The sequence below is a fragment of the Phocoena phocoena genome, chromosome 6 (genome assembly GCF_963924675.1).
Source record: "Phocoena phocoena chromosome 6, mPhoPho1.1, whole genome shotgun sequence".
Classification (NCBI taxonomy): domain Eukaryota; kingdom Metazoa; phylum Chordata; class Mammalia; order Artiodactyla; family Phocoenidae; genus Phocoena; species Phocoena phocoena.
The window spans coordinates 107,560,810-107,584,771 of NC_089224.1; the positions used below are offsets into that span (position 1 = coordinate 107,560,810).

Sequence of the window (23,962 nt, forward strand, 5' to 3'; positions counted from 1 at the left end):
TAACCTCCTTCCGGCTCTGTTTGAAATTGGATTCCAGGGAGTGGAGTCCTTGGATTCCGGGGGCGTGGCTAGAGGGGCGGAGCCTGTGGGCGTCCTGGAGATGATGCCTAGCAACGTCAGCGGTGGGTGCCGGGAGGCAAGTGAGGGCCGCGAGGGAGCCCGCCCAGGCCCGGAGGTCCTCCTGGAAGGGGCCTCATGACAGAGTCCAGAGAGGTGCGGGAGAAGGCTAAGGCAAAGGCAGAGGGTCGGGGGAGAAGAAAGGTTTTAAGTACGGGAGAGACAAGATCATTTGTGCGATTCAATAAAGTCCCAGGCTGCTTGTGCAGAGAGCAGAGGTCTTAGGAGCTGTGGCTGGCTGGTGGGGAGGTCAGAGGGGTGGCCAGAGATGGCATATAGCCAGAGATGGCATTGGCCAAGATGAGAGGATGAGAGAAGAGGAGGGATCTAAGAGATCTTTAGGAAGTGGGATAGACAGGATTTAAGGACTGATGGGACATAGATCTTTGGCTTGGGTGGTTGGCAGAGAAGGTGGACTCACTGCTGTGGGAAAACCTGGGGCAGAAGTCAGGTGAGGTGCTCAGTTTGGCCTGCCGAGTGTGAGGGTCCCACAGGATATGCAAGAAGCTGCTGGACCCCCAGGGCCTGTGGCTTGGGGCAGGGCCTGAGCTGCAGAGTTTTGGGTGTCAGTAGCTGGAGGTAGGAGCTGAGGGGGACCAGGAGGAGGGCAGAGGCCAGTGTGAGCGTGAAACCTTGACCATAGGTGACAGAGGCAGGACTGGAGAGAGGTTAGGGGAATAGGGGTGGGAGTGCCACCAGACCCCAGACCATGCTTCTTACCAGGCCTCATTTCCACCCCTCCTCCATCCTGTAAAATACCTGAGGAGAGCATGTAAGCGGAGTGGGGGCTGTCTCTGGAGGCCTGCTCCAGCTTGCTGTCTCTTGGTTCCAGAATGCTCTGGGGCTTGATCAGGCTCCTTCACAGCACATCCCAAAGCCATGGGTGATTCCAGTGCCAAAGGGGACCCTACAGCGCATCTTTGGGACCAGCCAGGTGTTCCGGAACTTTGATGATATAAAACCAAAGCCTGCAGGGTTAACGGTGCCCCTCAAAGTCAGGGAGTAGTGAGTGATCACCTTGCCATGGGATCCCAGGTTCCTACCCTGCACAGCCACTGACATGCTCTGCAGCCTTGGGCCAGTTACTCTCCCTCCCTGAGCTTCAGCGAGCTCAACTGTATAATAGGGCTCTTCCACCTCAGCAGATAAAAGGCTGCTGGCCCGGATGAGCTCCAAGAATGTCAGCCTCCTCTCCCTGGGTCTCTGTCTACCCCTCTTGTCTCCCTACCCAAGTCCCCCTCCTCCCAACCCATTCCCGAAGCCCCAGCTGTATGCCCTGGACTGGTCCCAAGTCAGGGCCAGCCCCTCCGCCTGTGCCCCCTGCCCCTACAGCTACCATCGAGGCCATCAGTGCTTGGAGCAAGAAGACTGGGAGGTGGCCGTGCTGTTCTTCTCCCGTGGCCTCCACCTGGACTCCCAGCTGGTGAGGGGGATGGCCTGGGTGGGCACAGGCAGTTGCTGGCCCCACACTCACCCCTCGCTGTCGCACCTGCCTGGCTCCTTCTCTCAGGGCCACCAAGTCCTTGTGGTAGCTGAGTGTCAAGCCTCAGGGCGGATTGTGGGGAGGGAACGGCAGTCTGGGTCCCCTCTCCCACAGGTAGAATTCTATGCCTCGAGAGCCGAGGCCTACATCCAGCTCTGCGACTTTTCCTCGGCTGCCCAGAACCTTCGAAAGGCCTACTCCTCCCAGCCAGAGAACACGGACTTCCTGGAGCGGCTCACCTTGGTGCTTTACCTGAAGGTGCCTGGGGCTGCCCCAGGCCCACAAGGCCCCACTTCACACCCTGGCCTGCTGACTCTCCCTCCAGCTCTGGGGGGCTTTCCTTGTTCCTGAGACCAGCCCTGACTCCCTAGGGACCTTCGTGTCCCTGTGTCTGTGTCCCCATCTGCTGCCCCGCTAATGAGCTCTCCCGCCTGCCGTGTTTACCACCAGGGCTGGGTACAGTTTTGCAGTTTTGTCCAGTAGAGCTTTCTGCAGTAGTGACAATGATCACTGTCCGATCTGGTAGCTACTAGCCACGTGGAACTGTTGAGACCTTGAAGTGTGGCGAGTGTGACTGAGGAACTAATTTTGACATTGAATTTAATTTGAATGGATTTGAAATTATATAGCCACGGGAAGCAGGTGGCTATTGTATGGGGCAGCACAGGCCTAGAGTCCACAGGCTCTAAGCACTAAAAAGGTAAGAGTGTCCCCCATTTGCAATGCAAAACAAAGATGATATTAAACCATAAAAGTCCTGGGTTTTTTTCCATTTTGACAAATTTAATGCCTTTGTTTTTAATGTCAGTAATTATTCAATTCTGAAAAGGAAACATTCTTAAAACCAGAATGTTGGGGTCCTGAGTCCAGTCCTCTTTCTGTGTGACTTTGGAAAGGTCACGTCACCTCTCTGAGCCTCAGTTCTTTGATCTAAAAGGGGAATGTTAGCTGGTCCCAGTGAGATAAGTTCAGGTTTTTTGTTTTTCGGGTTGTTTCTTTTTGCTGCACCTGGGCAGCTTGCGGGATCTTCGTTCCCCGACCCACATCCTCGGCAGTGAAAGTGCCGAGTCCTACTGGACCACCAGGGAATTCCCTAAGTTCGAGTTCTTAACACAGGGCTTGGCACCTGGAGCCCTCGTCCAGGTGGGAGCCTGTTACTGGTAGATCTGCTGTTCTGGTCCACCTCCCAGATTTTCTCTATTTTTCCTTGTTCCTTTGTGTGTATTGCTGTCTCTCTGTCATCAACTGTATATTTCTGTCTCTTGCTGTCTCCCCGGCTCTGGATCTCTCTCCATCTGTGTCTCTATCTCTTAAAGTCTCTCCCAGATCTAAAGGGCTCTGTCCCTGTCCCTTGTCATTCCACCCCAATGCTGGCCATCCCTCAACTCGTGGGTACTGCTAGGCCGGGGTCACAAGCAGAAGTGACGGCTCTCTGTGTCCTCAGGGCCAGTGCCTTTTCGAGCAATGCGCCTTTCTGGATGCCCTGAACGTCTTCTCTCAAGCCTCTGAGCTCCAGCCTGAGAAATTCTGCTTCCGTTATCGATGGTGAGCGCCCTGGCTGTCCTTGCTGGCCTTTGCCTCCCCGGCGTCCCCTACCTGTCCCTCTCACCCGGCAGACAGAGCACCTTTGCCCTCTGCCCTCAGCATGGCCTGTCTCCTGGCCCTCAAGCGGCATCGTGAATGCCTCTCATTCGTCACCAAGGAGGTGGAGCATGGCACCACCAATGCCGATGTCTACATCCTCCGGGCCAGGCTCTACAACTTCTTCCAGCAGGTAGAGCGGGGGTGCAGGGCAGGGGGGTGGACCGCCTCCTTGTCTGGACGCCGCGATGACAGGAGGCGGCTGGGCTGTCGGCCAGCCCCGAAGCTGTAGTGGGGGCCTACACCTCCCCCAGGGTAGTGGGGGCCCTGTCCTCCCCAGGCAGAGGCCCCAACTGGCACTGGCCCAGTCGGGTAGTTGTTCCATCCTCACTCAGCCCTGGCTCTGTGCCAGGCCTGCGCCAGCCCCCGGAAACCACAAGGTGAGAGGCCTTTGCCATCCCTGCCCTCACGAAACTCACAGCCCAGGGGAGACGTCCCCAAGCGGATAATTACACAAAGGATGACTTCCCAATTGTGTGAAGCACCATCAGGGGCACCCAGGCTTCCCTTAGATATGAGACTTGGGGTCACAAGGGAGGAGGGACTGTAGGGATGAGAGAGCGATGGGCAGGGTCTTATGAACCCAGGGGACTCTGACTTCTTCCTGGGGGGCAGGAGGAGCCTCAAAAGGCTGCTCCCTGGGGCAGTGGGCCTTAGAAAGAGCCTTCTGGCTGCCAGGGGGCGTGTGGGCTGGGGGGAGGGGCAAGCCTGGAGGCCAGAAGCCTGGGTACCATCCATCTGGATAGGAGTGGGGCTCGAGGAGGATGGCCATGAGGGTGGCAAGGAGGGGGCAAGTTCACAGACCTTTGGAAGCAGGACCCGAGACTGACTTGGTGGCGGGGGGCGCGGTGAACACGAGGGAAACGGAGGCATCCAGAACAATGCCTGGTATACCAGCCTGGCCTGGGTGCTTGGGGGTGGGGTGGTGGGAACCTCAGGACGGGGTAAATGGGATGGGCTGGATTGGGCGGCGTGTCCTGGGGGTGTTGCAACCATGAGCCTCCCTATGCTGGGGGCTGGGCTTCTGTGTCCCACAGGTGAGTCAGTGGGAGAGTCTCCTTCAAAGGTAGGAGACTAGTAATTACTTTTATTTTTTTAAGATGCTCCTATTCTCTTTTTATATATATATATATATATGCACATTTATTTATTTATTTATTTATTTTTGGCTGCGTTGGGTCTTTGTTGCTGCTCACGGGCTTTCTCTAGTTGCGGCGAGCAGGGGGCTACCCTTCCTTGCGGTGCGCAGGCTTCTCATTGCGGTGGCTTCTCTCATTGCGGAGCACGGTCTCTAGGCGGGCAGGCTTCAGTAGTTGCAGCACGTGGGCTTCAGTAGTTGTGGCTCGTGGGCTCTAGAGCTCAGGCTCAGGAGTTGTGGCGCACGGGCTTAGTTGCTCCGCGGCATGTGGGATCTTCACAGACCAGGGCTCGAACCCGTGTCCCCTGCATTGGGAGACAGATTCTTAACCACTGCGCCACCAGGGAAGTCCCGAGACTAGTAACTATTGAAAATTATTTCTGATGGTTGGGATTTCAGCTGCTCCCTGCGAGGCCTAAGCACGTTCTAAGCACCTTACTCATGTTTATCTCTAAGGCTGGCAGTAACCCTTTGAGGTAGACACAACCCATTGCCCTCTTTTCACAGATGAGGAAACAGGTCAAGATGGTCTGGGTAACTTGCCCAAGGTCACAGGGGTGCTCCCCTTGAACTCAAGTCCATCTATTCCAAAGCCCTGCCCCAGCCTCGGCCATCTTCCCCCTCCCGACTTCCACTCACACCTGGTGTCTACACTGCCTCACTCACCCTCCAACCAATTACCCTATAGGACATGGGGTGCTTGCTAAAACTGTTTGTTGACTGACTCACAGACCTGCTCACCCAAGAGAAGGTATTTGCCTAGGGATGTTTTCTGCTCATGCCCAGGCCTGAATCTGTTCTTTGTTAGAGTTGTCTTGGGCTTAAAGGTCAGGGGCGTCGGGGAAGGTGTACAGGGGAGTATAGGGAGGACACAACAGTCACAGTCAGGAGACCACACCCTCCCCCCTCCTCAAGTGAGCCTTGCAGAAGTCCTGCAAGGAGGAGGCATCTGTAACCTCATTCTACAGCAGAAACCACTGAGGTGGACCTGGCTCACCTGAGGTCATATCTAGAAAGGGGCCAGTAGGGATGGAGCCTCAGATGGGATTTTCCCGCAAAGCAAAGCAGAGCCACTGAAGATGGGTGGCATGGTGCTGGCCTGCCCAGAGAAAGGCCCCTACAGGCCTGGAGGTCTGCCTCCCCACACTGAACAGGGCAGGTTCAGCTTGGCCTGCACCCCGATGCCATCCCTGCCCCCCCCCCGCCCCCCGCAGCCCAGCCTCTGCCATCGAGACCTGCACAGTGCCTTGCTACTGGATCCCAAGCACCCACAGGCCAAGGTGCTGCTCAAGGTGATGGTGGACCAGGCCCAAGAGGCACGCCAAGAAGCCGGCATCCTGGCCGTGCAGGGCAAGCTGCAACGTGCGCTGCAGTGTATCAACTGTGCCATCGAGAACAACCCTCTGGACCCCAGCCTCTTCCTCTTCCGGTACTGAGTGGGGAGATGCTGGTCTTGGGTCCCAGGCCCTGCCTTGCCCCAGATGTGCTGTGTGATCTCAGGAGAGCCCTTGACCCTCCCCAGGCCTCAGTTTCCCCATCTAGCCTCTAACAATCTTTCCCTACTCCCCATCTGGGTCAAGGGATCATGGGAGGTGGTCTCTGCTACTGCCTCTGGAGGAGGGGCAGGCAGCAGCCTGTTAACCCTGGAATCCTGGATCCCCGGGCCTGCTGAGCAGTTTTCACTGGCAGGCTCAGCCCAGCTCAGTGGACGAGGCTTGGGTTTGAATCTGGGCCACCCCACGAGGACCCACCACCTCATTCTGGGCCATTTCACTTCCTTGAGCCTGGGTTTTCTCATATAAACAGTGGAGGTAAAATGTCCTGTGTACAAAAAGGCCTTAGCATAGAGGCGGGCACTCACACAGCTACCAAAAAGAAAGAGGGAAGCTATTTTTAAAGAAAAGTAAAATTACCAGTGACTAGCTGGCTATCTAAGTAGCAATCCAGGAGCCCCACGGGCCAAACTTAGTGCGTGCGGTGGGAGCCCCTCCCCCCAGGTCAGAGGGCCCAGAGCCGCAGCCTCTCTCTGGGACACCCCTAGTCGGTGGGGCACTTTGGCCCTCATGTCCCTCCCTCGTAGGGGCATTATGTACCGACGGCTCCGGGAGTTTGACTCCGCCGTGGAGGACTTCCTGAAGGCGTTGGACATGATGACCGAGCACCAGGAGGACCTGGTGCAGCAGGCGCAGCGCCAACTGCTGTTGGCCTACAACGACTTGGCGGTGCACTGCTACCTGCAGGGCGCCTACCAGGAGAGCGTGCTGCTGCTGGGCAAGGCGCTCAAGGACGAGCAGCGGGAGAAAGGCCTCTACATCAACCGTGGGGGTGAGTGGGGGCCGGGCAGCCCGGTGTGAGCCCCTTGCCCTTCCAAGGCCTGGGCTGGGCGCTTGAGGGCCCTGAGGGAGGGAGGAGGGAAGGAGGGAAAGCGGAGTCTCAGTGTCCCACGGACACACTTTGGGAAACGTTGCCTTAGACAATCTGGCCACAGCCCTTCAAAATGCTCGGGATCAGGCAGCTGGAAGAAGGTGGCCAGAGGCACGGAAAACCCTCTGCAGGTGCCCGCGACCGCCCGCTGGTGTCATCACCGCGGGTGTCACCACCCGTTGCAGGCCCCACCCCCTGGGGGTGGAGCCAGCTGGGCTGCGGCTCCTGGGCCGCGGGTTTGCGGGGCTCACTCAGCCCCCGCCCCCGGCCCCCGGTCTCCAGATTGCTTCTTCCAGCTGGGCAACCTGACCTTTGCTGAGGCGGACTACCAGCAGGCGCTGGCGCTGAGTCCGAAGGACGAGGGCGCCCACTTGCGCTTGGGCCTACTGCAGGAGAAGTTGGGCTTCTGCGAGCGGAGGAGAAGGTGCGCGCAGACTGTGGGCGGGGCGGGCCAGGCCGCGGGAGGGGCCAGAAGAGTCTGGAGTGAAGCCGGGCGGCTGGGATCCTGGGGTCGAGATGCCTCTGCTCTCCCAGTTGTCTCCTAAATATCTATTTTATTTTTCAAGTTTTCTATAAAACTCTTTCATTTTTTATGTGAATATTGTTATGGTAATTGCGGTTTTTATTTAAAAAGCTTAAGTATTCAGTAACATATAGCTTAGAACGTGAAAGTTCCTTCTAATATCTACGTCCCAACGCCTCTCCCTTCCCCTGTAAGTTTGGTAGAGTCCTCTAGATTGATTTCTATGCATATGTTAACAATTGTTACCATTTTACAAAAGTGAGATCATGCTAAGCTGATTTTTTAAAAAATAAGTTTATTTTTGGCTGCATTGGGTCTTTGTTGCTAAACGCGGGCTTTCTCTAGTTGCGGCGAGTGGGGCTACTCTTTGTTGCGGTGCACCGGCTTCTCATTGCGGTGGCTTCTCTTGTTGTGGAGCACAGGCCCTAGGCGCGTGGGTTTCGGTAGTTGCGGCGCGTGGGCTCAGTAGTTGTGGTGCATGGGCTTAGTTGCTCCGCAGCTTGTGGGATCTTACCAGACCAGCGCTCGAACCCGTGTCCCCTGCCTTAGCAGGCAGATTCTTAACCACTGCGCCACCAGGGAAGTCCACTAAGCTGATTTTTGACTTGCTTTTTTACTTCCCATGGCAATTACATATAGGACGACCTCATTCTCTTTTATTGCTTGCAAAGTATTCCATTCTGTGGAGGTACCACAATTAATTTCTTTAGACGATAGTATGCTGATGAGTATTTGGGCTGTTTTCAGTTTTTTATTATAAATAATGCAGTAATGAGACCCAAGACATGTTTTCATGTGTTCATACTAGTAATTCTGTAGTTAGATTGCTGGAAGTTAAATTGTTGGGTTAAAAGGTGTAAAAATTTAACATTTTAAAAGATAATACCCAATTGTTCTCCAAAGACAATGAACCAATATAAACTTCCCCCAGTAAAGGAAAGTCTTGGTTTCCCCAAACCTCCCTAGCCCAGGGTATTAAGACTATTTTTCAACTTTGCTATTCGGGTAGGCAAAAAGAGGCTCTCTCGCAGTGGATTGACTTTGCATGTTTAAATTGTGAGCGCAGGACAGCATCCTTCATGTGTTTATTGGCCATTATGGCCTGCCCAAATTGTTCGCCCATTTGCTCTTAAATTGTTCATTTAAAAAAAAATTTTTTTTGGTTATAAGTGTTCTTTGTAGGCTAGAAAATTAGCTTATCATCTGCCTTCTATGGCAAAATATTATTCACTATTTACTGCTTTCTTTTGTGGTGTTTTTGCTACTCAATAATGGGATTTAACCATAGTCAAATTAGTTTCCTCATTTTTAGCTGCTGGGTTTATGACATCTCAGAAAGGCCTTTCCTACTCCAGGATCATAAAAATGTCCACTTATGTTGGGATCTTACACTAACGTTTAAGTGTTGGGTCCATCAAGAGGGGCGTGGTGGCAGGGAGCAGAGACCAGCCTGATTTTCCCCAAACTCCCCACTGGGGTCCAGGAGCCTCCATATCCTCCAGGTGGCCCAGCTCAGAGCACCCTGTGGCCTGCTGTGTCCTGCAGGCAGTTCCAGAAGACAGAGAACCACTTCTCAATGGCCATCCAGCACAACCCCCAGAAGCCCCAGTACTACCTGTACCGCACCGGGAGCCGGCAGCTCACACAGAACATTTTTGGGGCCCGCCAGGATGTTGCCACTGTCCTGCTCCTTGACCCCAAACAACCGAAGGTGTGTGCCTGCTGGGCCAGGAGGGTGGGCTCCAGAGTTAGTACCTCTGGCCACCTAAAGATACTCCCTGTCTCTAAAAGAAACCCGGTTTCGTAGCAGTAATAAGAGCTGCTAATGCTGGAGCATTTACTATGTGCCAGGCACTGTTCTAACCAGCTCAGCTCACATCACTCCATTTAACCCTCTTCAGTACCTACAGGACAGGTAACATTATCATCACCCCACAATTCATAGAGGGAAGAGGGTAAGGCTCAGAGAAGTCAGTTCTCTTGGCCCAGGTCATGGAGCTTGGAGGTCACACCCTCATCCGGCTGGCTCCAGAACCACTGGGCAGGCTCACCATCAGCACTCCCTCACCGAATAGTTCCTTTCTCAGGATGTCCTGATAGTTCTGGGGCAAAAAGGTCCAGCCCTTTAAAAAACAACAATCTGTGAACCCTTCCTCTGCCAGGGCAGCACCACACCATCTGCCCCCTGTCCTGGCCCACACCTGACTCTGGTCACCCTCTTTCCTGACAGCTGCTGCCACTGATGGCCAACCTCTTCCCCGGCCTGTCAGTGGAGGAGGTGCTTAACAGCCAGGTGGCCCACCTGGCCAGGCTGCAGCTGGAGCGGGTGGTGGAGCACAGCCTGCAGGCCGGCACCCCTCAAGATATCATGGGGTAAGTTTCTCCAGGAGGGCCCGCGGGCCCAGAGTTGGGGGACGGTTGGGGCTCAAGGCACCTCTGGCCCTCATCGCCTTCTCAGGCCACTATCCAGTCCTAGGGATGGTGGGGTGAGTCAGGGAGGCCTACCCAGCGCTCTGGGGTCACGGCTTGTCAGGCGGCTCAAGGAGCGGGAACTAGAGCGCCAGAGGGTCCGGGCCCTGCAGCTTTCGTGGAAGCTGGAGCAGCCTTTGTTCGAGACCTCCAAAGAGCTGGAGGCCACTCACCAGTCCCTGCAGGCAAAGCCAGAAGGCCCAGAGGAAGAGGCCAAGGCCCCTGGGGAGAAGGAGGTAAGTGGGCTGTACGCCGGGGCCGGAGGTCCTTGAGGTCCAAGGTGGAATGTACCCCAAGTGAGGGCTGAGGGATGCACGCTGGCTAGAGGCTGGCTTCTGGGCCTGGCTCTGCCAGCACTCAGATGTGTGACTTGGGCTGGGGACATCTCGCTGTGAGACAGAGAAGGTACCAGTAAGGGGTACACCTGAAGGAGGGTGCGTGAGGATGTGGGCCCCTCACAGAGAGAGGCTTCCCACACTTTGTCCACACTCACCTTCGTAAATTCCGCTGTGTGCACTGGCCACTGGTACCAGAATTTTCTTAACTCTTAAATTCATTTCTAAAAACTTTTCACTGAATAGAACATATAGAAAAGTACATGACTCATAAGCGAACTGTTTGATGGATTTTCACAAACTGAATACCCCCATGGCACCATTCTCCAGATCAAGAAAGAACACGTTCCCAGTTCCCCAGAAGCCCCTCGTGCCCCCTTCCAGGCCCCTCCCTCAGCCCAGCACACCCCACAGGGCTGTCCTGATTCCTAATGCCGCAGATGAGTATGCCTGTCCTTCGCAACAGAGGACAAACGTGGCGCAGGCCCCTTTGCCTCTGGCTCCTTTCACGGAGCGTCCAAGTTTGTGAGATGCTCCTTCTCATGGCTGGAGACAGTGCCGTCCTGCGAATATCCCGCCACTTATTTATCCACTCGACCGCTGATGGACAGCAAGTAAACTGTGTTCAAGGGAGACTTTAACCATCCAAGTACACGGAGTGCCAGCATCCCTTGCCGGAAATGGGAAAGGCAAGCTCTACATTTTTCTAGCTCACATTAGGATACAAAACTACAGAACTTGGGTCTGTGTGTGCCCTGAAGTCATCGTGGGGTCCCTGCTGGGTGTTCCGCAGCCCCGTCCGCTCCCGCATCTCACTGCCGCACATTTCCCGCGGCCTGCAAGTGCGACCAGCAGCCGAGAGCCTGGCCGCAGAGTCCCCCTGACTTGGATTCCAGCCCTGCTTCTCTGCGTCTTAGCCGAGTGCCCAGGGCAGGCTGCTTAGGCGTTTCCTGGTCCGGGAAATGGTAATGGCAGGGGAGTTCCCTCCCAGATGTGCAGGGACATGAAACATGGAGAAGGTCCTCAGTTTCTCACTAGCTATTCCCTGGACACAGCACTTCACAGTTTACAGAAGCCTGTCCCACAACTGAACTAATTTGCATCTTGCAGATAGGGAGATGAGGCCCAAGAGCCTCTTGACACTGCTTTTCTCACGTGGCCACACCTGTCTAACCTGGCCACGCCCCTTCCTGTCCAGTCAACCTCTCCATGTCCCCATCCAACCCTAACCTGCAACCCTCGAGGAGTGCTAAGCGGCTGGGCTTACAGAGCTGCGGCCACTGTGACCATGCAGCCCGTGATCACGCAGCCTGTCTCTTGCCCCAGAAGCTGGAGCCGGCCCCCAGCAAGGAGAGGTCCTTGACCGACAGCTACATCAGCCAGACCGCTTCAGGCTCCATCTTGGGCTGTAAGTCCCGCTGCTCCTGCCAGACCTGAGTGAGCCAACGCAGCAGGGAGGGCAAAGGTCAGGGGTCAGGGGCTCCCAGGCCTGAGTGTGAATTTGGGCTCTGCTGTCACAGCTGTGCGAGTGTGGAGTGGGAGAACTCACCCCAGCTTTGCGGGGGGCACAGGGAGCCCTCAGGGATGCCCAGCACACAGCCCGGGAGGCCGGCTCTCACCGCGGGGCGCCTCACAGCTGCTGCCTGCTCCACCCTCATTCCCCGCTCAGGCCTCTCTTCTCTCTGCCCCCCTGGCCTCTCCCTGAAATAAGCCCACAAAGCCTGTGCATGTCCAGGGGGCTTTTACCCTCAATTCTGAAAGGTGCCAGTGTGGAGGGGACAAAAGTAAAAAACCCAAAAATGCTGCTCTGGGTCCCAGGGGCAGCCATGGGCAGTCCAGGGAGGGACGGGAGTAGCAGCGGCCAGCCCCCTTCCTGCCATTCAGCAAACGCGTTGAGCATCCTAGGGCCAGGCCTGTGCTGGACACTGGTTACAGGCATGAATGGCACAGTCGTTGCCCCAGGGAGCTCTTGGTCCTGAAGGGAAGAAGGCCCACAGGTCAACAGATAACCAGGACAGTGCAGCCATACCATGGAGGGGAGTCCCGAGGGCTCTGGGTGCACTTAGCTCCCTTTGGGGGGTCAGGAAGGGCTTCCAGGACCCAGGGGAAGAGGGGTAGCCAAGTGTGAACAGGGTGGAACAGGGGTAACTGCTGCAGGCAGGGGGCCAGGGCCCTGCAGGCTGTTGGTTGTGGCTGGAACGCACAGGGCAAGAGGCAGGGGGCAGAGTGGAGGCCAGCGCTGGGCGAGTGGGGTCCTTCGTATCTCCCCCATATCTTTCGGCCCTGACCCGCCTGCAGGGCTCAGGGTGCCAGGAGGGCTGGGCTGCCGTGAGCTAGCGGGCCTTCCCCTTGGCCATGCAAGGCCTCTGGAACATAGGCAAGGGTGAGGCCTAGAAGTCTCCCTTTCTTGCCACTGTCTGGGGAAGGCGGCCTGACAGCTACTCTTGATACATCCTTTCCAGTCAGGACCATGTCCACCTCAGAGACGGAGACGTCCACTGTCTGCCAGGAATACGGGAGCACTTCGACCACTGTTGTAACATTCTCTGACTCCTCACCGCTAAGGACACAGTCCTCAGACTCGGGGGACAAGAGGGAAGACCTAAGCCTGAGCCACAGCCCCAGAAAAACCAAGTCCACCCCAGGCCACAGCCAGAGGCCCAGCGAGCCCGAGACCATCCAGGTCCAGAGCCAGAGGCCCAGCAGGACTGAGGCCGACCAGGTCCAGAGCCAGAGGCCCAGCAGGACCGAGGCCGCCCTGAGCCAGAGCCGGAGACCCAGCAGGACCGAGGCTGACCAGATCCAGAGCCAGAGGCCCAGCAGGACCGAGGCCGCCCTGAGCCAGAGCCAGAGGCCCAGCAGGACCGAGGCCGACCAGATCCAGAGCCAGAGGCCCAGCAGGACCGAGGCCATCCATGTCCAGAGCCAGAGGCCCAGCAGGACTGAGGCTGCCCTGAGCCAGAGCCAGAGGCCCAGCAGGACCGAGGCCGACCAGATCCAGAGCCAGAGGCCCAGCAGGACCGAAGCCAACCAGATCCAGAGCCAGAGGCCCAGCAGGACCGAAGCCAACAAGATTCAGAGCCAGAGGCCCAGCAGGACCGAGGCCGACCAGATCCAGAGCTGGAGGCCCAGCAGGACTGAGGCAGCCCTGAGCCAGAGCCAGAGGCCCAGCAGGACCGAGGCCATCTGGGTCCAGAGCCAGAGGCCCAGCAGGACTGAGGCCAACCAGATCCAGAGCCAGAGGCCCAGCAGGACCAAGGCCAACCAGATCCAGAGCCGGAGGCCCAGCAGGACCGAGGCCGGCCAGATCCAGAGCCAGAGGCCCAGCAGGACCGAGGCCGACCAGATCCAGAGCCGGAGGCCCAGCAGGACCGAGGCCATCCATGTCCAGAGCCAGAGGCCCAGCAGGACTGAGGCTGCCCTGAGCCAGAGCCAGAGGCCCAGCAGGACCGAGGCCGACCAGATCCAGAGCCAGAGGCCCAGCAGGACCGAAGCCAACAAGATTCAAAGCCAGAGGCCCAGCAGGACCGAGGCCGACCAGATCCAGAGCTGGAGGCCCAGCAGGACTGAGGCAGCCCTGAGCCAGAGCCAGAGGCCCAGCAGGACCGAGGCCATCTGGGTCCAGAGCCAGAGGCCCAGCAGGACCGAGGCCGACCAGATCCAGAGCCGGAGGCCCAGCAGGACCAAGGCCAACCAGATCCAGAGCCAGAGGCCCAGCAGGACCGAGGCCGACCAGATCCAGAGCCGGAGGCCCAGCAGGACCGAGGCCATGCATGTCCAGAGCCAGAGGCCCAGCAGGACTGAGGCTGCCCTGAGCCAGAGCCAGAGGCCCAGCAGGACCGAGGCCGACCAGATCCAGAGCCAGAGGCCCAGCAGGACCAAAGCCAGCCAGATCCAGAGCCAGAGGCCCAGCAGGACCGAAGCCAACAAGATTCAGAGCCAGAGGCCCAGCAGGACCGAGGCTGCCCTGAGCCAGAGCCAGAGGCCCAGCAGGACCGAGGCCGACCAGATCCAGAGCCAGAGGCCCAGCAGGACCGAGGCCGCCCTGAGCCAGAGCCAGAGGCCCAGCAGGACCGAGGCTGACCAGATCCAGAGCCAGAGGCCCAGCAGGACCGAGGCCATCCATGTCCAGAGCCAGAGGCCCAGCAGGACTGAGGCTGCCCTGAGCCAGAGCCAGAGGCCCAGCAGGACCGAGGTCGACCAGATCCAGAGCCAGAGGCCCAGCAGGACCGAAGCCAACCAGATCCAGAGCCAGAGGCCCAGCAGGACCGAGGCCAACCAGATCCAGAGCCAGAGGCCCAGCAGGACCGAGGCCGACCAGATCCAGAGCCAGAGGCCCAGCCAGTCCAAGGCTGCCCAGAGCTGGAGCCAGAGCACAAGTCCAGGTTCCGGCAAGACCGAGGTCACCTGGGGACTGAGCCCAAGTCTCAGCAACACACAGACCACCCAGGGCCTGAGACAGAACCCCAGCCCCGGCAGTTAGGCTACTGTCTGAAGGGGCCGCTCGGCCCCTTCACTTCTTGCTGGGCTGCGGGCGATTCTGCCCCTACCACTGGCCACTCAGCAAGGCAGCCTCCTCCAGAGCAATGAGAACCTCAGCCAACATTCCTCTGGTCCCGTGGCTAAATTTATTCCTCTGGTCCCATGGCTAAATTTATTGTATTTGTTCTCTTCGTTTACAAAATTAAAAACTTGAAAAGCCCAGTCCAAGTGGCAACATGAGTCCCTCTGTTCCCAGAGACAGAAGTCTCAGCCTGGCTTTACGATACTGGGACATAGGGTGTGGGGTGGAGGGTTGGGGTGTGGTGCCCGAGCCAGGGCCGAGAGTAACAGACCAGAGAAGGAAGGAGCAGCCACGAGCCACCGTCCCTGAGTTAAAATTCACATTTTAAGAAGGCTCAGGCTGGAGCATGAGGTCAAGGCTCATTGAAGTTCTGGGGCGACCAGCGGTTTCCCTGAGGAAGGAAGCAAAGGCCAAGATGCCCTCAGACCAGTGAAGAGGCCGGGGCCTGCCCTGCCCTTCTGTTTCATGGTAGCCAACAGCCCTCCTCATCTTCATATTGTGCTCTGGGTCCCAGGAGGCACAGGACAAGGGACCCTCTGGCAGAGGCCCCAGGGCTTTCCTTCACGGCCTGGCCAGATAGAGGAAGACAAGGATGCTGCCTGGAGAGTCAGAGGAAGAAGGTGATTCGGGATGCCACAGTCTTGCAGCCATTGGAGGAAAAGAGCTGCTCGTCCTCAGGGAAGAAGGTGGTGCTGTCCAGCACAGCCTGGACGACCTCATCCCTTGGCTCCAGGCCTAGCTGGGCCAGCTCGTTGAGTACACAGTGTTGCACGTGGTGCCTCTGGAGAGGTAGGAAGGGCACCAGGGCATCCAGGAGATGCTCTTCCATGATGCCTGAGCGCCAGAAGCCATCTGCAGGAAGGAGCGATGGGAAGAGGCTGTGCTTCACAGGGATCAGCTGGGCCCTGTCCACCCCCAAAGGAAGGAAGTGCAGGAACGGGGCTGGTCTTAATCCTCCCAGCCACCTTCCAGGCACCAAAGCCTGGGCTGGGAAGTACCGGGTCAGTAGGCAGAGCATCAGACCTGGGAGAGCCTGGCCCACCCCAGGGAGCCCAGCCCATCCCTCCATGTGATCTGGGTGTGAGACCTCAGCCTGGAAACCACCCTGGGGTGGGGTCCTTGGCCGAACTCACGGTTTGGGTTGTCCAGCACGGCCTGGGAGATAACCGGCTCCAGCTCTTGCACGCGGATCTCCTCGCGCTCCCGGCGGCTGCGCCATGCCTCCAACACCAGCTGGTTGATCTGCTCGCTGCCAGTGTTGCTAAAAACCACGGGGGACGCGGACAGTGAGGACAGGATGTGGCCCTTGCTTCCCACGTGCCACCTAATGCGACCTGAGCCTGGGGGCCCAGCTCAGTGCTGGCAGGAGCCAAACCCACTCAAAACACCCCGGGAACCACTTCCCCTCTCCAGAGCTTGTGCCCTTAACCATGACCCCTGGAAGTTCGCCTATATGTGTCATACACTTTAGTTTATAGAACACTTTTAGATCCCTTACCGACTTTCCCTCACCCAGCCTCTAGGAGGACAGTGGGGCATTAAGATTGGCTCTGTTGGGGCTTCCCTGGTGGCGCAGTGGTTGAGAGTCTGCCTGCCGATGCAGGGGACATGGGTTCGTGCCCCGGTCCGGGAAGATCCCACATGCCGCAGAGTGGCTGGGCCCGTGAGCCATGGCCGCTGAGCCTGTGCTCCGCAATGGGAGAGGCCACAACAGTGAGAGGCCCGTATACCGCAAAAAAAAAAAAAAAAAAAAAAAAGAGAAAAAGAAAAGATTGGCCCGGTTTTTCAGAAGAGGAGGTGGGAGCTCAGAGAGGTGAAGTGTTTTGCCTGAGGAAACAAAGCTAGGACTCTTAGAGGTGGGATTGAAACTCTAGTCCTGTTTTTCCCAGGCCTGTGTCCTCTTGGCCACAAAAGAGGGAAAACTCTTAAGCCAGCAGGGTTCCACAAAGAAATGAGGATTAAGAGACTGAGCCCAGGGAACAGTGGGCAGTGGTTAAGAACCTGCCTGCCAATGCAGGGGACACGGGTTCAAGCCCTGGTACAGGAAGATGCCACATGCCGTGGAGCAGCTAAGCCCGTGCGCCACAACTACTGACCCTGCACTCTAGAGCCCGCGAGCTGCAACTACTGAGCCCGCGCCTAGAGCCCGTGCTCCGCAATAAGAGAAGTCACCACAATGAGAAGCCCGTGCACTGCAACAAAGAGTAGCCCCCGCTCGCCACAAATAGAGAAAGCCCGCGCACAGCAACGAAGACCTAACGCAGACATAAATAAATAAATTCATTTATTTAAAAAAGAGAGAGAGAGAGACTGAGCCCAGAATGGGCTTTGAGAATGTCAAAGGGAAGTCAACCACCTTGAATGACAGTGTCACCAGTGAGGGTGTGGGGGACTTTGGGAAAGCCCAGTGGGCCTGGGGGAACAGTATTCTGTTATGGGACCACAGGCCAAGACTGGAGAGCTGAGACCTCTGACGAGTGTCCCTGCACCCTGCCTGCTGCAAGGCCCCACCTGATGAAGATGAAGATGGCTTTGCGATAGTTGGTTCCATAGACAACCCAGGAGGAGCCCAGGAAAGGTCTCAGGACCTCTATCAGGCCTGGGGCCATCTTGTCCATCTCATCGAAGAGGAAAAGAGAGCGGCTGCAGGCAGTGAGGTTTCCCTGGACCCAGCTCTTCAGATCCTTCTGTGGGAGAAAGGCAAGAGTATGAGGGTGTCTGGAGATGCTCCCCCAATCCCAGATTTCTTCCCAAAGCAAGAATTAATCTTCCCAGGAATATATGGTCTCCCAGAGAGTACCAATCCCTGAATAGGACTGATGGTGAAACTGTGGCCCAGAGAGGGGCAGAGACTTGTCCAAGCTCACACAGCAAGTCAGCAAGAGAACAGGGACTCAGACCCAGACCTCTCACCTGCCTTTTCAGGGCTCCTTCCCGGACACCTACTGCTTTCTAAAAAAAATGGGGAAGGCCCCTTCCTGCTCCCTGAACATTCCCAACAGAGTTGACAACTGAAACAGATTAGCCTGGAAAGTACCTTGCAATCAACAACAGTAGTAAGAGCTAATTGGATTTCCTGATTGCTTACTCTGAGTCTCAAATTGGAGCTAAGGGCTTTACAGAGAGAAGATAATGCAGACTGTCTGACAAAGGTAAGTGCTCAATGAGTAACACCTGCAATTCTATAAGCCCACGTGCCTCACAACAACCCTGGCAGGTAGGTGCCACTACTGGCCCCCAGGAATTAAATCAAGAACTCCCTGCCGGGTGGTACCACCCCAAGCTTTGTTCAGGGTGGGTCCTGAGGGGTGAGGCTTCAACTGGCTGTGTGGCCTGGAGCAAGTGATTCCCCTCTCTGGGCTGAGGACTCACACCTTCCCTAGGGTCCGGCACTCGACAGTGCAGGCGGATGGTGGTCCAGGACAAAACCAGCCTACCTTGTAGCGCTCCAGGTGGCCGGGGTTGGGGAAGTGGATGACCGGGGAAAAGTGGTGCACATGGGGGCTGCGGAGACCACCCCGGAAGAGGTGGTGTGCCAGCAGGGAGGTGACATAGGACTTGCCGGTGCCAGTCCAGCCATGCAGAGAGAGGACCAGTGGCTTGGTGGGGGATGGATCCTGCACGAAGGCCTTCAGTGCCTTCACCACCAGCGCCCTGGCCAAATGCTGGCCCGCCAGGTGCTGTGCCAGGTCACACTCCAGACCTAGGGCCACAAGGACAGTGTCAGAGCTGAGGACACACACCCGCCACGGAAGAGCTCCAGAAAGGAAGTCGTGTCTGGAACCTGGTCTGGGGATCCGCGTTCTGGGTCGTTTTCACAGGCTGTCTGCGGAAAGGAGTGCGGCCCTTGGGGTCTCGGCCGCAAGAGTCACCCTCAAGCCTGACTCAGCTCAGCAGCGCCCCCACCAGATGGCCCTCTGGATTGCGCTCAGCCCTCAGTGGGCACGAGCTGTCAAGAGGGTCTGCCCAAGACTCCCGCCCATCTCCAAGGCAGGCGTCTTCCTTGACGGCCAGTCCAGTGCGGAGGTCTAAACTTCCCCCCAAGGCCCTGCTGTCAAAGGCCTCTCACCATCCTGGCAGGGCTCTGCCTGGACCCCAAACAGGCATCCCCAAACCCTCGCCCCAAGTCCCGTGCCCCAGGCTCTCAGGGTCCCTCGAAGCCGGGCCCACTTCCGACCCTGGCCGTCCGGAAGTCTGGGGGGTCCCACCCTCGGTTCTACTCTCCAGGTCCGGCGCCGGCGCACCCCCGAGGTCCGAGGGCTCCCCGGTCCGCCGGCCGCTCCGGTCCGGGCGCCCGCGGCTGCTCACCCTGGAAGTCGGGCCGGAAGTCACATTCGCAGAAGGCGCCGAAGTTGCAGCGCAGCGAAGTCAGGTCCCAGGCGGCGGCCGCGGCCGAGACAAGCCCGAGCAGCCCGAGGAGCGAGCCCCAGGGCCGGCAGCCGCGCCTCACAGCCGCCATCCGGGTGAGACCAGAGCTGGGTCTGTGGCCGCCCACCTCCTCTCCCGAGAACTACAACTCCCGAAATGCATCGCTCCGCGGCAGCCACGGCCTGTGGCCTACAACTCCCGGCTCCCTTCTCTCCCCTCTCAAAGGCCCGCCCGGTCTTCCCTCTGCAGGCCCGGAAGTGGCCTCCAGGGGGAGCCCGCGAACCGTCCAATCCAGGACTTTGGGCTGAGTTTCCATGGCCACGGTAACTAGGGGACCATCACAGTAGCTCCGAAAGAATAATAAATGAAGGATTATGACCACAAAGGGTGACATAATAATTGTAGCAAAAACTTGTGCGGCACCTTACACCTTGCAAAACACCTTTTCTGTGCTCTTTTTTTCTTTTATATGATTAAAGAGCGCTAATAGCTTTTGGTGAGCACCTACTATGTACCGTTAACGTTAGGTGCCTTATATATCTTATGATAACAGTACCTGTCATATAGAGGAATGGTGATATTTCAGTGAGGTACAGGCACGTGAAGTGTTTTGGCTCACAAAATAATCAATAAATGATCACTGAAAATACATTATGGAACTTCTCTGGTGGTCCAGTGGTTAAGACTCCGTGCTTCCACTGCAGGGGGCGCGGGTTAGATCCCTGGTCAGAGAACTAGGATCCCGCATGCCGCATGGCGTGGCCAAAAAAAATCCATTATGTATGAAGCATGGCAGTCCCTTACCTAGCAGCTACTATGCATTGAGTGCTTTAACAGCAACCCAAAGGGATCAGTTCTGTTACTGTCCCCATTTTATTGAGGAGGAACTTAGGGCCCAACAGGGCCCCCTTATCCAACACCACCCAGCTAGTGAACTGGGCCCAAGTCTGGCTGCTGCTGAAGATCTAATGCACTGTGTCATCCATCCTCTGTTGGTCAAAGGATTCATAAGGTAAAGGACCCCAGTAGTATCAAATTCAGTGAACAGGGTCCCCAGGCCTCCAGCCTGGCCTGGAATCATGCTGATCCACATTGCCTACCTCCCCTACCTATGAAAACAAGACAACTGCTTTCATGGCCCTCCTCAAAGATTTCCTGCGTCACCCACCTGACACACACACACACACACACACACACACACACACACACACGAAGACTTCTGGGGCCACGTTTCAAAACTTGAAAAGAAATTAGTAGTTCCCACTGTTGAGAAAAGGAAAGAACTCCAGGCGAGGACACCCAGGTTCCAGCCTTCCTCATTCTGCTGCTGTGACCCAGGGCAAGTCCCTTCTCCCTCCAGTTCTGTTTTCCTGAGGGGAGCTGGAATCTTAGATTTCATAAAGCCCTTCCACCCAAACATCTAGGATCCTGGGTTGTACATTTGTGGGATAATTTGCTGTGGCTCCTGAGGCAGGGGATGGGGAAGGAGCAGGGCAGGTCAGTATTTCTCCTACTGGCTGGAATTAGCTGTTGATCTCCCTTCTGGTCTGTGAGCTCCCCCAGGACAGGGACTGGGTTTTAAGAATTGGCTGTACCTCTGGATCCTGGTACAATCTGGAATGTTTCAAGTGCTGAATAAGTATCTGTTGAATGAATTTTTCCACCTTTCACCTGAGAAAAGACACTTCCTTCTACCCCAAAGCCCCCTGAGAGACAGAAGAAAGAGTCATAAAAGTTTATTATATGAAAGAAAGAACACGGCTTCTGTACATCTATTTACAGAACAGACAGATGTATTTACAGCCAGAGGGAGGCATTGGTGTCAGTGAGGGGGCGGGGGCAGGTGCCTGGAGAAGAGTGAGGAGGTGTGAGAAGCCTCCCGTGGCTCAAATACAGGGCACCTCAGCAGGAAGGGGAGAAGCAGAAGCTGGAGGGAGAAACAGGGGTTCCAGTTCTTCCTGAAGGAAAACTTGGTGAGTGAGTAGCAGGTGGGATGGAGCCCAGAGTCCACGTAGGCCCCTGGAGGTGCAAGGGAGATCCTGGAGTTGAACCCAGAACGTTCTCGGGCTGATCACAGTGTCCCTGGGGTGCTCTGGGGAAAGGTCTGTGCCCTTCTGTCCCTGTTGCTGCCCGCAGCCGCAGAGGGGAAGGGTACATGGGGGTCACAGCTCGCTAGAGCGGACGGCAGGCTCCAGTTTGTGGGACAGGGCAGTGAGGACCTTGTCGAACTTCTCATAGCGCCGGGCCTGGCTGCTGCTGGCGCCCTGGCTGCCCCAGAGGAGGCGCATCTGGAACTCGGTGCTGAACACCTCGAGGAGCTCTGGCCGGGCCTGGAACCCTGCAGGGTGGGGCACAGGGGTCAGGGAACCACCATCCAGCTGCGGAGGCTGGGACTCCTGCTTGGAGCCACCACACGCCTCAGGGCCTCATTCCAAGGGACCTCCCCCCACCTCCACCAGGGATCCCACGAGGTTTGCTGATGAACACGACCAAGCAGTTTAGCACCCAGTCTTTGTCCTACTATTTGCAACATATAATTTAAAAATGACTAGAAGATAAAATATTAAAATTAATTTGGGGGCTTCCCTGGTGGCGCAGTGGTTGAGAGTCCGCCTGCCGATGCAGGGGACACGGGTTCGTGCCCCGGTCCGGGAAGATCCCACATGCTGCGGAATGGCTGGGCCCGTGAGCCATGGCCGCTGAGCCTGCGCGTCCGGAGCCTGTGCTCCGCGACGGGAGAGGCCACAACAGTGAGAGGCCCATGTACCAAAAAAAAAAAAAAAAAAAAAAAAAAATTAATCTGGGGGGGATTTTTCTTTTCCCTTTTGTATTTTTCTGTAAATTCCAAAATTTTTCCTAAGAAATGTGTATATATTTTGTAAGTAAATGTAAAAAAGTAGTTTCTTTTTTGTCCTTTCTGAAGAAGAAAGGCAAGAAAGACACATGCCAGATGCTCATGGCATTTACCTCCAGGTAATTGTTGGTGATTTGTTTTATCTTGGTTTTGCTCAGCTGTTATTTCCAATTGGTCTACAGAGAACATTTGTGACTTAAATACTGCCTAGAAAAGTAAAAGGTGGATTATCTGAAGACGCTATCTCTCTGCTCCTTCCACAAGGAGGAGTTCTACTTTTTTTAAAATTAATTTATTTTATTTTATTTATTTTTGGCTGTGTTGGGTCTTTGTTGCTGTGCGCGGGCCTTCTCTAGCTGCGGTGAGCGGGGGCTACTCTTTGTTGTGGTGTGCGGGCTTCTCATTGCGGTGGCTTCTCTTGTTGTGGAGCACGGGCTCTAGGTGTGCAGGTTTCAGTAGCTGTGGCTCGTGGGCTCTAGAGCGCAGGCTCAGTAGTTGCGGGTTTAGTTGCTCCGTGGCCTGTGGGATCTTCCTGGACCAGGGCTCGAACCTGGTCCCCTGCATTGGCAGGTGGATTCTTAACTACTGCGCCACCAGGGAAGCCCAGGAGTTCTACTTTTTGACTAGACTGTGAGCTCCTTGAAGGCAGGGCAGGTCTGCCTCAGCCCCAGGGCCCCAGGCCGAGTGCTTTGTAAACAACCTTGTAAAGTAGGCCTGTTAGGATGCCCACCCACTTCACAGATGAGAATGCTGAGGCTCAGAGAAGCTAAGATACACAGCTATGGTGCTCTTTGAATCATCTCTTTGTTGCACCCAACCTGGTGCCTGCCACTAACAACTGCTTGTCAGACTGCTGAATAAGTGAAGAAAAGGGGTGAGAAAAAGAAGTCAGGGATACATGCAGGAAAGAGGGATGGAGAAATGTGAAGGGGTGTTTGGAGGAGAGGGGAGAGCAAGTCACGTGGAGGGAGGCCCAGGCTGGCAGGATCAGTGGCGGGATCGCCCGCAGCTGTGACCCATGACTCACCCTGCAGCTTGACCTCGGCATTGGTGTGATACAGGCCGCCGTGGTGTGCCACGGTGCGGGCAGCCTCCAGGTGGGCCAGCACCACCTCCACGCCGTGCTCTGTGCTGCCCCAGGGCTCGGGGCCCTCGGCCGGGGCGGAGTCACACTCCAGCAGAGTGATGAGTGGCAGCACGTGAGGAAATGTGGTGTTGCTCAGCGGCGGGCCTTCTGCAGGGAGGGACACACGGTGCTTAGAGGTCTCCGAGGGCCCAGCCATCCACCACAGTCCCAGAAACCGGGGATGTTTTAGGGGAAAGGGGCTGCCTGAGGTCCCAGAGAGAGCACCCAGGGATTCTGACTCCTAAGACAAACCCTTCGGATTCCTCCAGCTGAACCCACTGCAGCCTTGGCCGAGCTCAGGGGCTGAGGCTGGACCTGGACGTGGCATACACGGTTGCCAGATGCAGAAAGTGAGTGCGGGAACAGCCTGCACAAAGCTCAGTCAAGCCCTCATCATCTTCCCCACGGGGAGAGTCTTTGCTGGCCCAGAGAGGGCTGGAACCTGTCCAAGGTCACGTAGCAAGGTGGGAGAGGTACCTTTGCCTTCATTGAGGCTCTTGAGAAATGGCTTGAGCTTCTTCTCGTAGAGGATGGCTCCCTCCGTGTGTCGCTGCCGCAGAGTCACCCATGTCTGCTCCAGCCGGGCAATCTGGGGAGACCAGACTGTGAGCGACCGGCCAGGGAAGGGGCCTGCTGGGGCCACAGGCCACTCTGCCCAGCGGACACCCAGATGTGGGATAATAATTATTAGTATAGTCACCATTCATGAATCTGGGACAGTGCTGACTGCTTTTCACACGTTTCCCATGAAGCTCTCCCAACAACCCATTTTACAGATGAGGGAACTAAGGCTCAGAGAGGCGAATGACTTGCCCAAGGTCATTCCAAAAATAAGTGGCAGAGCTGGGAGTTGAGCCACTGCTCTGGGATCCTGCTGTCACTGTTGACGAGGCAAAGGAGAGGAAGTGTAGTGTGGATGA

At 56.5% G+C, this 23,962-nt stretch overlaps 3 protein-coding genes across 8 annotated transcripts in view; 1 reads left to right on the forward strand and 2 right to left on the reverse strand.

Annotated features, from left to right (window-relative positions):
• Positions 1-195: 195 nt before the first annotated feature.
• Positions 196-14,613, forward strand: TTC16 (tetratricopeptide repeat domain 16). Its single transcript, XM_065879955.1, has 15 exons — positions 196-213; positions 950-1,122; positions 1,450-1,540; positions 1,715-1,858; positions 3,045-3,145; positions 3,245-3,374; positions 5,594-5,808; positions 6,460-6,704; positions 7,086-7,227; positions 8,872-9,037; positions 9,557-9,699; positions 9,860-10,031; positions 11,457-11,538; positions 12,593-12,788; positions 13,062-14,613. Exons 1-15 carry the CDS (start codon positions 196-198, stop codon positions 14,611-14,613), a joined length of 3,570 nt encoding a protein of 1,189 aa, XP_065736027.1.
• Positions 14,614-14,770: 157 nt separating this feature from the next.
• TOR2A (torsin family 2 member A) lies at positions 14,771-19,171 on the reverse strand. 3 transcript variants are annotated; one of them, XM_065879240.1, is made up of 5 exons: positions 19,003-19,171; positions 18,132-18,397; positions 17,206-17,381; positions 15,828-15,955; positions 14,771-15,546 (listed from the first exon to the last, which is right to left on the reverse strand). In XM_065879240.1, the coding sequence occupies exons 1-5, from the start codon at positions 19,151-19,153 to the stop codon at positions 15,302-15,304; spliced, it is 966 nt and encodes a 321-aa protein (XP_065735312.1). In that variant the 5' UTR covers positions 19,154-19,171; the 3' UTR covers positions 14,771-15,301. The 3 variants fall into 3 exon arrangements, with proteins under 3 accessions (XP_065735312.1, XP_065735313.1, XP_065735314.1); XM_065879241.1 differs by lacking the exon at positions 15,828-15,955 and having other exon boundaries at positions 15,411-15,546; positions 19,003-19,153; XM_065879242.1 differs by lacking the exons at positions 14,771-15,546; positions 15,828-15,955; positions 18,132-18,397 and having other exon boundaries at positions 17,314-17,381; positions 19,003-19,153.
• Positions 19,172-20,727: 1,556 nt separating this feature from the next.
• SH2D3C (SH2 domain containing 3C) overlaps positions 20,728-23,962 on the reverse strand; it is a 31,739-nt gene continuing 28,504 nt past the window's right edge. For 2 of the 4 annotated variants that reach the window (XM_065878412.1, XM_065878413.1), the window contains 3 exons: positions 23,520-23,631; positions 22,944-23,150; positions 20,728-21,400 (listed from right to left, as the gene is read on the reverse strand). In XM_065878412.1, the coding sequence (XP_065734484.1) occupies positions 21,225-21,400; positions 22,944-23,150; positions 23,520-23,631 (495 nt within the window). In that variant the 3' untranslated portion in view covers positions 20,728-21,224. The remainder of the gene's footprint in view (positions 21,401-22,943; positions 23,151-23,519; positions 23,632-23,962) is intronic. The other 2 variants (XM_065878415.1, XM_065878414.1) reach the window with 1 other exon arrangement.